This window comes from Citrus clementina, unplaced genomic scaffold, assembly GCF_000493195.1.
Source record: "Citrus clementina cultivar Clemenules unplaced genomic scaffold, Citrus_clementina_v1.0 scaffold_8, whole genome shotgun sequence".
NCBI classification, from domain to species: Eukaryota; Viridiplantae; Streptophyta; class Magnoliopsida; order Sapindales; family Rutaceae; genus Citrus; species Citrus x clementina.
The window spans coordinates 19,350,582-19,364,025 of record NW_006262022.1 but is presented as its reverse complement, the minus strand read 5'-3'; the positions used below and the strand labels follow the sequence as shown (position 1 = coordinate 19,364,025).

Sequence of the window (13,444 nt, the reverse complement as noted above, 5' to 3'; positions counted from 1 at the left end):
AGCTACTAATTCAAACAACACCCGCTTAGGCCTCGTTGGAGCTTTTCAATGACCTTTAATTCTGCCATAACAATAAACTGAAAACGACACCGTCCGTATAAGTTTTCGCGCATCATTTTAGCAAATTGTTTTTTAAATCGCTCGCAGCTACTAATTTCACACAATGCACCTTCATTGGGCCTGGCCCTCGATATATTTTTTCAATGATCTTTCGATTCAACTATCACAATGAGCTGAAAAACGACACCGTCTGTGTAATTTTATGCGCGCCATTTGAGCAAATTGTTTCTTATATCGTTGACAGCCACTACTACTAATAATTCACACACAATACGCCTTCATTGATTGTCTTTTCATCAAGCAGCTGATAAGCGCTATGGATGAGTTGAGATCCAGCAGTGGCAGTAATTCCTTGAACTCATCAGCATCAAGCTTCTATGTGGCTTCAAGCATTTCAACCAACTCATCCACAAAATTGAGTTGTTCAGGTACCTTAACTTTTACTCCAACTAAATTGTTCGCTGATTCTGAAGAGAAAGTGTTGCCTAATGATTCAATTAAGTTAGATGATTCATCTGGTTATGAAGTTAATCAACCAATAGTATATAGTATGAATCACGTGAATGACTTAATTGATTGTGATATTAAGGATGATGTAGTAGAATCAGATAATGTGAACAATGATGAAGATAATTCGAGTGATTCTGATGATGTGGACAATGAGCAAAATTCAGATGATTCTGATAATTTTAACAAAGTGGACAATGGGAAAAATTCAGATGATTATGTTGATGTTAACAATGATGAAGATAATTCGAGTGATTCCGATGATGTGGACAATGAGCAAAATTTGGATGATTCTGATAATGTAAACAATGTGGATAATGGGAAAAATTCAGATGATTCTGTTCATGTTAACAATGATGAAGATAATTCGAGTGATTCTGATCATGTGGACAATGAGCAAAATTCGGATGATTCTGGCAATGTTATCAATGTGGATAATGGGGAAAATTTAGATGATTCTGTTGATGTTAACAATGATGAAGATAATTCAAATGATTCTGATCATGTGGACAATGAGCAAAATTCGAATGATTCTGGTAATGTTAACAATGTGGATAATTGGGAAAATTTAGATGATTCTGTTGATGTTAACAATGATGAAGATATGGCTATTTCTGATGTAACTTGGCAACACGATGGCGAGGACTTACACTGTCAATTTATCTGTGCTTTGATGAAGAAGGTGCCCCCAAAGAAATTTAAGATTCCTTTTAGACAAAATAGGGAATATGATAATAGATTGGGGAAAGTTGCAGAGATTTGGAAAGAAGTTAAGAGGGAGCTAAGAAAACATGCAAAATCTAAGGGAAATAGATTTTTGAATGAAGATGATGTGGATGCAACTTGTGCTTTTAATGACAATGACTTTAGTCTCTATCATTTGATGAAGGAGGAAGGCGTGGCTATAAACGATGTTCATATTGATAAATTGATAGACATTGAGAATCAATTAAAGGAATCAAAGAATACTGTTAGGGAAATAGTGGAGGAGATTCGAGAGCTATACTATGTGGGTAGGGATTCTGCCCAGGGAATGGAAAGGGATGAAAATGAAGATTCTGAAGAGGGGACTGAAAACTCTGAGGATGAATCTGAAGAAGAGTTGAACAGCAAGACATTGAACAATGAGGACAATGAATACAGTAAGGATGAATCCGAAGACTCTGAGGATGAAGCTGTAAAAGAGTTGAACAGCAAGACATCAAATGAGGAGGACAGTGAAGACAGTGAGAATAAATCCGAAGACTCTGAGGATGAATCTGAAAACTCTAAGGATGAATCTGCACAGGAATTGAACAGCAAGACATCAAACGAGGAGGACAGTGAAGACAGTGAGGATGAATCCGAAGACTCTGAGGATGAATCTGAAAACTTTGAGGATGAATCTGCACAAGAGTTGAACAACAAGACATCAAACAAGGAGGACAATAAAGATACTGAGAAGGATGAGTCTGAAGACTCTGAGGATGAATCAGACTGAAGATTCTGACTCAAGGAGGTTTTGATCAAATTCCGAACTCAATGATTAGGAAGTCATTTAAATGAATATTCAAATTCAGCAGTCAATTGTGAAAATGCAGTTTCTTCTCTCTTTCTCCCTCTGCATAATGCTTTCTATATTCTTAGCAAGGATCATTTTGTTGACCGAAGGAAAAAAATTGTAAAGCATGTTATCATTGTTTGTCTATCAGCATGTATGGAATTCTCAAAAGTGATAAAATTGTTTAGTGCAAATGTCCTTTCAAATTATGTTTGAAATATATCCTTTGATGATATTTGAACTATATATGTTTGAGGTCACCAGACCAACTCCAGTAAGACACCTGAACCTATTGTCTCTCCTGAAGGGCTTGTTCTACTTGTAGATGATCATGACCCCATAGAATAATCTTGTTGCGGATATACTTGACAAAGTAAGTGCTATTGCCAATGTATTCTAGATTTAATGGTTTAAATGCATACTGCCTATTTATTGAACACTAAGTTACCTTTGTCACTCTCAATTAGTAAGTTCTTTAACATTTTTGGATGATTTAGGAGGCTTTTGGATGTTGTTAGACCTATACACGATAGTCAATACCAAGAATTTTACTTCCAATTAGTAGGATATCTTGAGATATGTTCTGTATGCTCATTCATGGTTTACTTTTGTTTTTGGTATGTTATCAGCATCAGAGGAAGTCAGAGCCCAAAACTTTCCGGTTATGTTACGCACCTATCTATCTTTTATGGTCACAAAGAAACCACATAGGTTGCAGATAGGTGTATGAGGGTTGAGCTGGTGATGCTTAAAATAAGAAGATGCTTCTTATCTGGCCTACTTACCTTGTTGCAGGTCAGGCATTTGGGGTGATTCCGGTGACAGTTCTGGATTCTAGCAGCTCAGAAAATTATAAGTGCATCCGTGCATTTTTATAGTTACTTCACCTTGAAGTTTAAAGCTTCATAAACAACTGCTTAGTTTTGCAGATATTTGCCACATATTGGCTTTACTATAGTCAATTTGTTAGTGCTAGCATGTACTAATTGGATCAACTTCTTACAGTGCTAGCATGAGACTCTCTCTCTTTTCCTGAATCTTCCTCTTCTTGACAGGTGGATCCTCCTTTCTTATTGGATCAATTTCTTACAGTGCTATCATGTACTCAATTGAGATTAATGGTACAAGCAAAACTTAGCTAACATCCATGTAAATACTACTAATTTTGCTTATAAACTCTGCCAATTTAACATCAAGAACAACAGCATTTGTGAATCATAAACGAGAATTAAATTAAATATTATATAAACTCTTGTCCGGGGATTTTATTATGTGTGGTGATCTCATCCAAAGTTTAGGAGACCATTGCTGAAAGCATTCAAGGAAAATATTTTAGAAGGAGATGTGAATGTGATCAATATAAAAAAAAGGTATAAAATTTAAATAATTACTAAAATCTCTTCATGAAAATTGCCTTTCAAAGTGTTACCTCCAAGCATCAAGCATCAAGCATCAACTGGATACATGTATCCAACATAAAAATTTCTTTGATGAAGTGTTTCATATCCCAAGAATAAATGTTTTTATTACAAAAAGAAAGATACATCTAAAAACTGAAAATGTGAGTGGGATATTAATATCCCAACTCAAGCGAATTGATTAAGAGTGTTATATCTATTTTCCTTAGCTTCTTCTTCCGAGGATCATCACCATCAATCTGCGTATAGTCTTCTACGACCCACTTTATAATTTTCTTTCTGACGTAATACTTTTCAAGCTCTGTCTCCAATCTTGCTGCTTTTCGAAATACCCGCTGCAATTTCTTTTCATTTTTCCTATACGCAGATTTCTCTTTAATTTTTTTTTATCGAGAGTTATATATAATTGTCCTTCTTAGGGCTATCTTCAGCAAATTAAAGAGGTGGTTTGGGTAGGGGGTACCCGTAGCAAATCGGTTGTTCACTGACGAACTGTCGGACTGTTGAGATTGAGCAGCTGCTGCCATTGTTTCAATTTGACGAACAAGAACCAGCCTTGATGTTGCAGTCTCGGAGAGTCTTGGAGAAAAATAAGCAAGAAGGTTATCGGGTTCTTGAAAAATAAGGAAATTATTAACCTTTAAATCTAGCCCTTATTTATAGACTCCTTATTCCTTTAGGAATCCTTGTTCCCTTAGGAATCCCTGTTCCTTTAGGAAACTCTCAACTTTTAAGTAATTAAAAATAATTAGTTATTTAAAATTGAAAGATATCCTGAATTAAGAAGGAATCCTTGAGTGGCCAAGGATCCTAACTTCTAAGGCCTTCTTAGGAACTTGATTCTACTTTTAAATGCCTAACGGTAATAATATGAAGGGTAATTTTGGTGTAGAGATCTTAATTGGTAATTATTTAAATTTAACAAATGTTAATATGCTCTCATGAGTTATTGATTACTAAGTTATCATTTATGTGAGTTAGAACTTTTGTGATTACTAAGTTATCATTTTAACAAAAATGATCAGTGTCCAAAATAACTTAGTGAAATGTTTGGTAAATGTAGATTATAATTAGAGACAATCACTTATGAAATAATTTATTGATAATTTTACTTGAGGTAAAATGCTAAGTTAACCAAACCCCTCATCAAAGGTAATCACTAGCTATCTCGTTAGAAATTAGTACAAATTTAAAAATTGTCTTATCTTGTTATATATATATATATATATATATTTTTTTTTTAAATGATTAATTTTTTATTTTTACATTATTTCATGGATTAATATTTAAATTTATTTATTTTGAATAAATAAAAATAGGAAATTCAACAACCTAATCCTATAGTGGCCAATTTCATAGGTGCCCTCAACATTGTTAAAAGTATCCACCCCACCATTAGACTACGATCCCGAAGGCAATAGAAACATGTGTGAGATTAATCACAATTCACAACTACATTTTGAGTAATTACGGGTGCGCAGATAAGATAAGACAATTTTTAAATTTGTACTAATTTCTAACGAGATAGCTAGTGATTACCTTTGATGAGGGGTTTGGTTAACTTAGCATTTTACCTCAAGTAAATGAAGAGAATTTATTAGTATTAAAAATTGTTTGAGCGATAAAAATTATTATTTTGTGTTTATATTATAATTTATATTTGTGTTTATGCAATATATTAAGGATTATTAATTATTTCTTAACAATATTTAATTATGTGTATTTTTGTGTGTTTATTAGGTAAAATATTAAATTCACGTAATTCGAGACTCCAAACAGGTAAGCGGATATTAAATTTGGATTCTGAAAGTCCGAAAACTTTAAGATGAGTCAAGACCAACTTAAAATTGAGCTTGTTCAAAAAGTTGACTTTTTATGTTGACCGAGCACTGATTGCATAATAAAATGAGTTTATAATAGATATGAATGCATTGGATAGTTGTCAATTTTGACCAAATCTCAACCATTCATAATTCAATGGTCACGATCGTGCCACGTGACAATAGTTGGTGAAGCAAGTTGTAGGATCCGAACCTTTGTATTCGGGTCGACCCGATCCACCCATTAACCCACTAAATCTTAATCATTCTATGATTAAATCGGACGCTTCACATGATGCCACGTGTAATGTTAACTTTTGAAGTTTGACCAGCCGTTGGATCTTGATCTAATGGCTGTGAGGAGCCTATGCATAAAGCTTATAATAGACCGAAAAACACTGGATTATGAATGTATTTTTCTATAAATAGAGCCTCATTTTTATGTTTTGGGGTATCTCTATTCTTCTCAAATTTTCTCAATTTTTATGTAATCTTATTTTTCAAGTGTGTTTTAATATTTTGTGTAATTATTTTTATAAATAAATTTAGTTTTATTTTCAATTTTAGTTATTTTTATTCCTTTTAATTATGAGTAATTTAATTTTAATAATTATTTTTATTTCAATTGTACTTAGCTAAATAATGATAGTTAGGGTAAGGTGAAACTTTTAGGAAATAAATGTGAGTTAATCAAATTCTATTTTTAATTATATAAATTAAATTATTTTCTATTTAATTTTATACATATTTTATATTTTGAAATTTTGATTTATTGTAGACAAACGAGGGAGTTTGGCACAATAAAATCTTAATATTTTAACATAAGGTATGATAAAATGGTATTTTGACTTATTGTAGATAAATTAAATTTTGGCACAATAAATATTTAATCCATAATAAAATTAATGGGAAAATAATAATAATTTATATAATTAATCTTTTGGGCAATAAACCTAAATAAAAAAATGGTAAAAAGAATTTATTAAATTTTATTTACTAGTAAGAGTAGATCCATAACCCTAACTAATTTAATTTCATAGTTTCACTTAAATTAAGTTGCATATATTCAAGTTTTATTTTTATTTTTAGATAAAATAAAATAAACAAATTAATTTTTTCTTTGTGGATTGATCTCAGACTCACCGAATTATAATATAAAAAGATACTCTTAAACTTAAGAGTTAAAAATCACTTTTAAATTATGTCAAGAATGATGCGAAAATATAAAGATTATAACAGACAACAGCACATAGCAGGACACATAAATAAGTAATTTTGATGAGCAAATTAATTAAAACCATAAGTTTCACTTCCAAATACAAATTCCAACAAAGGAAAATTAATATTTTTTTTATTTTTATCTAAAAGCACTAATTGGCACTGCGGTAATAAGGTCAAGAGCGGCTGAGAATCTCTCCCAAGGCTCGGTTCTAGGATTAAGGTCCGGCAAGTCATCACTCGGGGGCAAGTAATTTAAAACGAAGCCAGGCATCGGGTCAGCCAGGGACCGGCGCTGCGGAATTCCCGACAGCTCAGTATGTATTCGAGCAATCTCTTCAAACAAGTTTGTGTAGCTCTTGCACTCGTGCAGCTTCACCATTCCAGGAACGTGTAGCGGTTCGCTGATCAAAATTGGCACCAGTTTTTGAGGCTTATTGGCTTCAGTTCGCCTCACATTCACTTGTATATTATTATTATTACTTTTGGACTTTGAATTTGCTCTACTCATTGTCTGCTAAAGCAATTGGAGCTAAAATGCCAATATATATATATATATATATATATAAATGTTATGTTATTCAATTTGTTAATATATACCAAACTCGAAAAAAAATATGAAGAGATTCAATGAACAAAATTAAATTCACAGATTAAGATCGATTCATACATTATTCAATGCTTTGAAGTGTTGACTGCATATATAAAATTTTATCCTATCACTTTTAACCCTCAAGTTTTTACTTCTAACTCCATCTTTGGTTCAATGCGCAATAAACAGTACACATAGCGAAGGGGAAAAGGATACCAACACCATTTTGGTTTGAGAAAATGATCATGCACACTCCTTTTTATATTTAGAAATAATCATATAAACTTATTTTTGGACAAATGAACTCTTTTTTTATATTCAGAAATTATCACAGACTCACACATATTCTTAAGATCCATCCAGCGTCTTAAAAAGGACTATGTGATCAATTCTGAAAACATATAGGTTTTTGTGAATATTTCTAAAAATATAAGATCTTTTTAACAATTTTACCAAACTAAGGGTATCTAAACAATTAAAACAACCACAACTAAGACACCAACTTTTATATAAAAGAAAATTATATATGAAGATTAAAATCTAACATCATCTTTCAGAGATCTTTGTACAAACTAACTACATCAAAATAATTTTAGGCTTTGGCTGCATATATAAAAGTTTATCCTATCGCTTTTAGCCCTTAAGTTTTGAATTCTAACTCTGTCCCAAGACAAAATAAATAAGAACACAAAACAAACAACGACAATCAAAATAATTTTAGGTTTTGGCTGCATTTATAAAAGTTTATCCTATCGCTTTTAGCCCTTAAGTTTTGAATTCTGACTTTGTCCCAAGACACAATAAATAAGAACACAAAACAAACAATGACAATAAAAATAAGTTTAGGTTTTGGCTGCATTTATAAAAGTTTATCCTATCGCTTTTAGCCCTTAAGTTTTGAATTCTAACTCTGTCCCAAGACACAATAAATAAGAACACAAAACAAACAACGACAATTAAGACACTAATTTTTACATGAAGGAAGGTTGTGAATATTATTTCTAAGATCTTTGTATATACCTCTGTAAACAATAATTTTTAGCTCTCAACAATCAAATTAATTGTAACCAGTTTCAAGACACCATTAGAAAGAGAATAAATTAAAAAGCAAAGTTTCTTGAAAACGTAAAATTTGAGGTAAAGAACTAACCCTTGAAAGACCAAGAGAAAACGAAGCTCAAACTTTAGTTGTCTGCTTCTTGGCTTCTTCCACAGCAATGCCTTGACTCCCCCAAAGAGAATTATAAATTCTTTTTACAGGTTCTTATTTTCCCTTTTCCTAAACTAATTTCCTCCGATTCAATAATTACTCCATACTTTCAATGAGAAATCTTTTTGTCCAAGGAATCATTAGGTTTTGGGCTAGGCTATCGACATGAGCTGACAAGCCCACCAGCCCAACAAGTAGAATTCACTGTATTAATTAATTATTATCAATTACGATAACCGCGAGATAAATAATAAAATCTGGCTTAAACAAGGATAAATTAATAACTAAAATTTTAAAATATGAAAAAAGGAAAAGAAATACGATTGTAGTAATTAAGAAAAAATATATAATTTTTTAAAAGAAAATCTGTATGATACCACTACCATTGGTTCTATCTCTACCTTATTTATTATCATTAAATTTATGCGTTTGAATATCTTTAACCTTTCCAGAAGACTATAATAGAAGAAATAAATAAATGAAAGCCTATTCTATTGAAAAATAATTTATTTAAACAAAAAAAAAATATATTACTCCGTTTTTATTCAAGATATCCTCAATGTCACCAAATATCACACATTGTACAAAGGAGCTAAACTGAGTGCCTGCGAGCAGGGGAGGGTGGTTTGGTTTATTTCGAGTCTTCACAAAAATAAACAAATCAAAAAAATAATCCAACAAATTGGAACGATTCACGGGTCAATATCGGTTCAAAATTACGCATCAACCTCAAAATCACCCAATGTCCTAAAAAATAAAACTCAAAATCACCCATTCTATTGGCCTAAGAAATAATTCATTTCATTCTATTGGCCCAATAAATAATTCATTTCATATATGGTATATTCATAATTTTAACGTAAAATTTTAAATTTTTTAATGAGTTATCGCTATATATATGGGGGCATAAGTTCTCTCTAAACTTAAAAATAAGATATTTTATTTTATATTTACTTAGATTTCGGCCCCTAAAATCAAATCATATCACTTCTAACGATCAATTTTCAGTTCTAACTCCGCCCCTGATTATATAGTACAATAAACGAGAGAACATAAAACTGAACAATTAAACAATCACAATGGAGACACAAACTTTTATAAAAACGAAAACTTCAAAACCTTAAATCCAATATCGTCTTTCTAAGATCTTTGTACAAATTACAACATTAGTAATCAATAAAATCTAGTTATGTAAACCAAAATCAATTATAAAGAATCAAGAAATTGGTTCAAGGGGCCCCTAAAGAGATAATAAATTAAAAATTAAAAATTTCATAAAAAATGTAACTAACCTCTCAAAACCGAGAGAAATCGAAGCTCTCAAACTTTAATCGTCTCCTTGTTGGCCTTTTCCACTCACAATGCCGCGACTCCCTCAAAATATTCTCTTTATAGGTTCTTAATTTTCCTAATTTTTTGCCCTTTTTTTTTTTAGAACTTCTATTTTTCACATGGATTTTCCTTTTCAAGCTAATTATGCAATCTCTCTCCTTAATAGGATTGGCTTTGGGCTAGTCCATCCACATAAGAGGACTGGCCCATCAGCCCAATCAACAACAACATAATTACATTGACGTCCTTTGTTTCTTAAATTTTTTAAAAATATCGGTTGTTTACACAATTGATTAATTAAATCTTAATTTCTCTTGTCCTTTCTTCGACTGAAAAAGTTTCTTTTATATAAATTTAGTTAACTATTTTAATTTTATAAAACAAAATTATGAAATTTAAAAAATGTGTGAAATTTTACTGTCAAATGTTACATTCATTAAAAAATCAATTGTAGAAATTAAATTATCTTCTACATAATTCAATCGTTCTATATAATAGAAACACAATAATAAAATGAACTCTTCTATTATGAAGATTAGTTGTGGTTGAAGATAGTTCATAAATCTATAGAAAACCAGTATGCTGACAGCCCCATAGAACTACGCCATAAAATCATTGGACCACTCAACTGTGGCAATCAGACAGGGGCTTAAGTGACCAAAAAAAAATTGATTCAATTAGTCAATTGTGTAAACTATTAATAGATTTTAAATTTAAACAAACAACAAGGACCTTTCTGTAAATTAACATATTAATATTGGCGGCTGTGATTATTTAGCCATATAAGATAAAACCAAATACAATGGACTTTCCCGAAGTTAACTAAATAGATGAATTTTCCTTTTTTACCCTATCATTAAAAGACAATTAAAAAAAATAATGTAGAGTTGTGAAAACAAAATTAGTTGAGACTTACAAATACATGAATTTCAAAATAAGGAAAATAAAGTTCGTATTATAATAATATAGTGAGTAACGTGTCACTCAATGATTGATGCCATATAATAATCAAATTAATGATAGTATAGAAACGTTAACAATTATTTAATATATAATAGTCAATTTATTACCGCCATGAATATCTTTTGATTACAACGCATCACAACTTTACACGAGTGTATCAACATTACTTAAGTTAATTATTTGATCTCTCCGATATGAATGTCTAAAATCGAAAAAGTGTAAAATTCTAAAGAGTACGCTACTATATGATGCGTTACTTTCACAAGGTGAAATAAGTAAAGGAAAGAGACAAATAATTGTAATTAAAAAAAAAAAAACACATTAGTTTTCATTGAGGAAATCGAAATAACACCGTGACAATATGGTCCATTATTGTAGAAAAATATTATTTCTAATCATATGGTAAGTAATTATCATTAAAAAGACTATATTACCCTTTAAAAATGTTTATGGATATTATAAAAGAAGAAATCGTTACAATCTACACATATATTACATAATTAGAAGTTTATTGAAAATTCATATGCAACAAATTTATAGCATAGTTTAAAAATTTATTAAGACTACTGAAAAATCTACTCCTACTAACAATATCTGATGGGAAATTTACCATATTTCATATGTTATTAAAAGGAAAACTTTACACGAAGTGGTGCCCTCACGATATTACAACTTATAAAGGAAAAATTTTATCAAGATTATAAAATAACACATTAGCTAGTTCAATAAGATGAACATAATTTTTTTAAGCTAATAAAGGTGCAAATTACATTTCTGAATTCCAAATCAAAATGTGACACAAAATTGTCAACCAACGAAAACCTCCAATTCGGACTTATTTTCTTGATCAATCACATCAAGGAACACAGGATCAACGGTCACATGACTGTCCACGTGGATCTTAAACTTGTGATCCCACCACAATACCTTCGCCGTACCCTCGATATCCACTTTGGCTTCAAACAGCATCTCTCTCTTCGCGACGTCGGCAAAGAACTTTCTAGCGTGGTGGGCCAGCTCGAGCCCGTCGAGCCGAGCCGGGATGTGGAGCAGCTGGCAGGAGCCGGCCGCCTGGGATCCGGCCTTGACGGGAGCGGAGCCGAGGAGCGAGCCCTCGTAGAAGATGGACATGGTGGTGGAGGAGTACTTGATGGGAGTAATGTTGGGATTGACGACGTGTACGGTGAGGATGACCTCGGCGTCTAGGACTGGGAACTTGAGTTTAAACGAGGTGAGTTTGATTGAGATCAATTGGAATGTGGGGTCCTTCGGCTTCGCAGTGACTAGAGCTGCCGTTGCGGTTGCTGCTACTGCTCCTATCAAAGCTGAGTTCCAGCTCCATTTTACCTTTTTGCCCATGACCTTCTTCGTAAATTACTCTATTCTTGGTCCCTTTGGAAATAATGAACCAACCAACGAAGACGAGACCAAGGGGGCCGCGGGTTTATCTTAGTCTGATAGCCACGGTGATTGAAATGACGCTAATGCCCATATAATTATTTGTTTGGTGACAGGGATGGTAATTTATTAAGAGCTTGGGCATGGGCTTATTATTGATAGCAACAAGCTCAAGTCCTCTAAAAGCCCGTCTAAGACTTGGGCCTAAAGCTCACCGGTTTGGACCGAGTTTAATTTTATAAAATTTTAATAGAGTTTAAAATAAAAAATTAAAAGAATACTTAAATTAAAGATGATTAATTGATTATACAATATTTAATAAATTAATAATCAAATATATAAAATTTAAAATATAAAGCTCATAATATATAAAATAAAAAAAATTTATTTATAAAATATAAAGTCTATGTCAAGCCTTAATTTTTTCAATGAGCCCATATCAAGACTCATCTATTGTGAACTTTTAAATTTTCAGTTTATGACTAGGTATATTCACTGTAGATCGAGCCTACAGCTCGTGGGTCTAGATGGGCCATTTATGGACCGGGCCAGATCTAACTTTATCTCTATTTGGTGATGTGTTTGTGATGGTTAATTTTGGTATTTAAAAAAGTTGAGTTAAACTTAAGACAAGGCGAATTTGGATAAGCGTTAAAGGATGATAGTAGAAATCAAAATTATGTTTTCAAATCATATCTTCAATCACTAAGAGAATCTCTAAAATGCTCTTCAAATAAGATTTTATTATTTATTTGAAGAGGCACATCAGTATTTAAAAATCTAAAAAATATTTCAATTAAGATTATTTAAATAAAAAATGATTCACTCTCTTCAATTTTGTAGGGTTGTTTTCTTTCTCTTTAATTTATATTTTATTACTTTTATTGGAGAGAGAGAGAGAGATGCTTTAATGATCATTTATTTTTCCTTTGAAAAAAAAATATTTATTTGATTAAAATACATTAAACCAATTTCTATTTAAAAAGCCTTTTAGAAAATAACATATTTTTTCACTCTTTTTTACCACATAAGTAAGCAAATAAATAATTAGAAAGTAAAATTAATAGAACATTTTGGAGATACTCTAATAATATGAGATTTGCTAAGGTTTTACCAAGTAGTAAGGAGCAGTGTTTTTACAACTCAAGTTCTAAATTCGAATTGTGCTAATGTGCATAGGTTAAATAAAAAATAATATGAGATTCGTTTAAAATTACATACAAAATCCATATTCATATTATATAACTATTGCATAATAATAATAATAATAATAACAACAACAACAACAACAACAACAACAACAACGACAACGACAACGACGACAACCACAACCACCCCTACAAACATCCTATGCCCGTGGGGGGGGGGAAATCAAACACACCGACT

The 13,444-nt window shown here is 31.6% G+C and overlaps 2 protein-coding genes across 2 annotated transcripts; one reads left to right on the top strand and one right to left on the bottom strand.

Annotated features, from left to right (window-relative positions):
• Positions 1-376: 376 nt before the first annotated feature.
• Positions 377-2,047, top strand: LOC112096447 (dentin sialophosphoprotein-like). Its single transcript, XM_024179889.1, has one exon. The coding sequence runs from the start codon at positions 377-379 to the stop codon at positions 2,045-2,047; it is 1,671 nt and encodes a 556-aa protein (XP_024035657.1).
• A 9,218-nt stretch (positions 2,048-11,265) lies between these two features.
• LOC18035067 lies at positions 11,266-12,128 on the bottom strand. The gene has a single exon (XM_006424152.2). It carries the CDS (start codon positions 12,017-12,019, stop codon positions 11,468-11,470), a length of 552 nt encoding a protein of 183 aa, XP_006424215.1. The 5' UTR covers positions 12,020-12,128; the 3' UTR covers positions 11,266-11,467.
• Between the last annotated feature and the right edge of the window lie 1,316 nt (positions 12,129-13,444).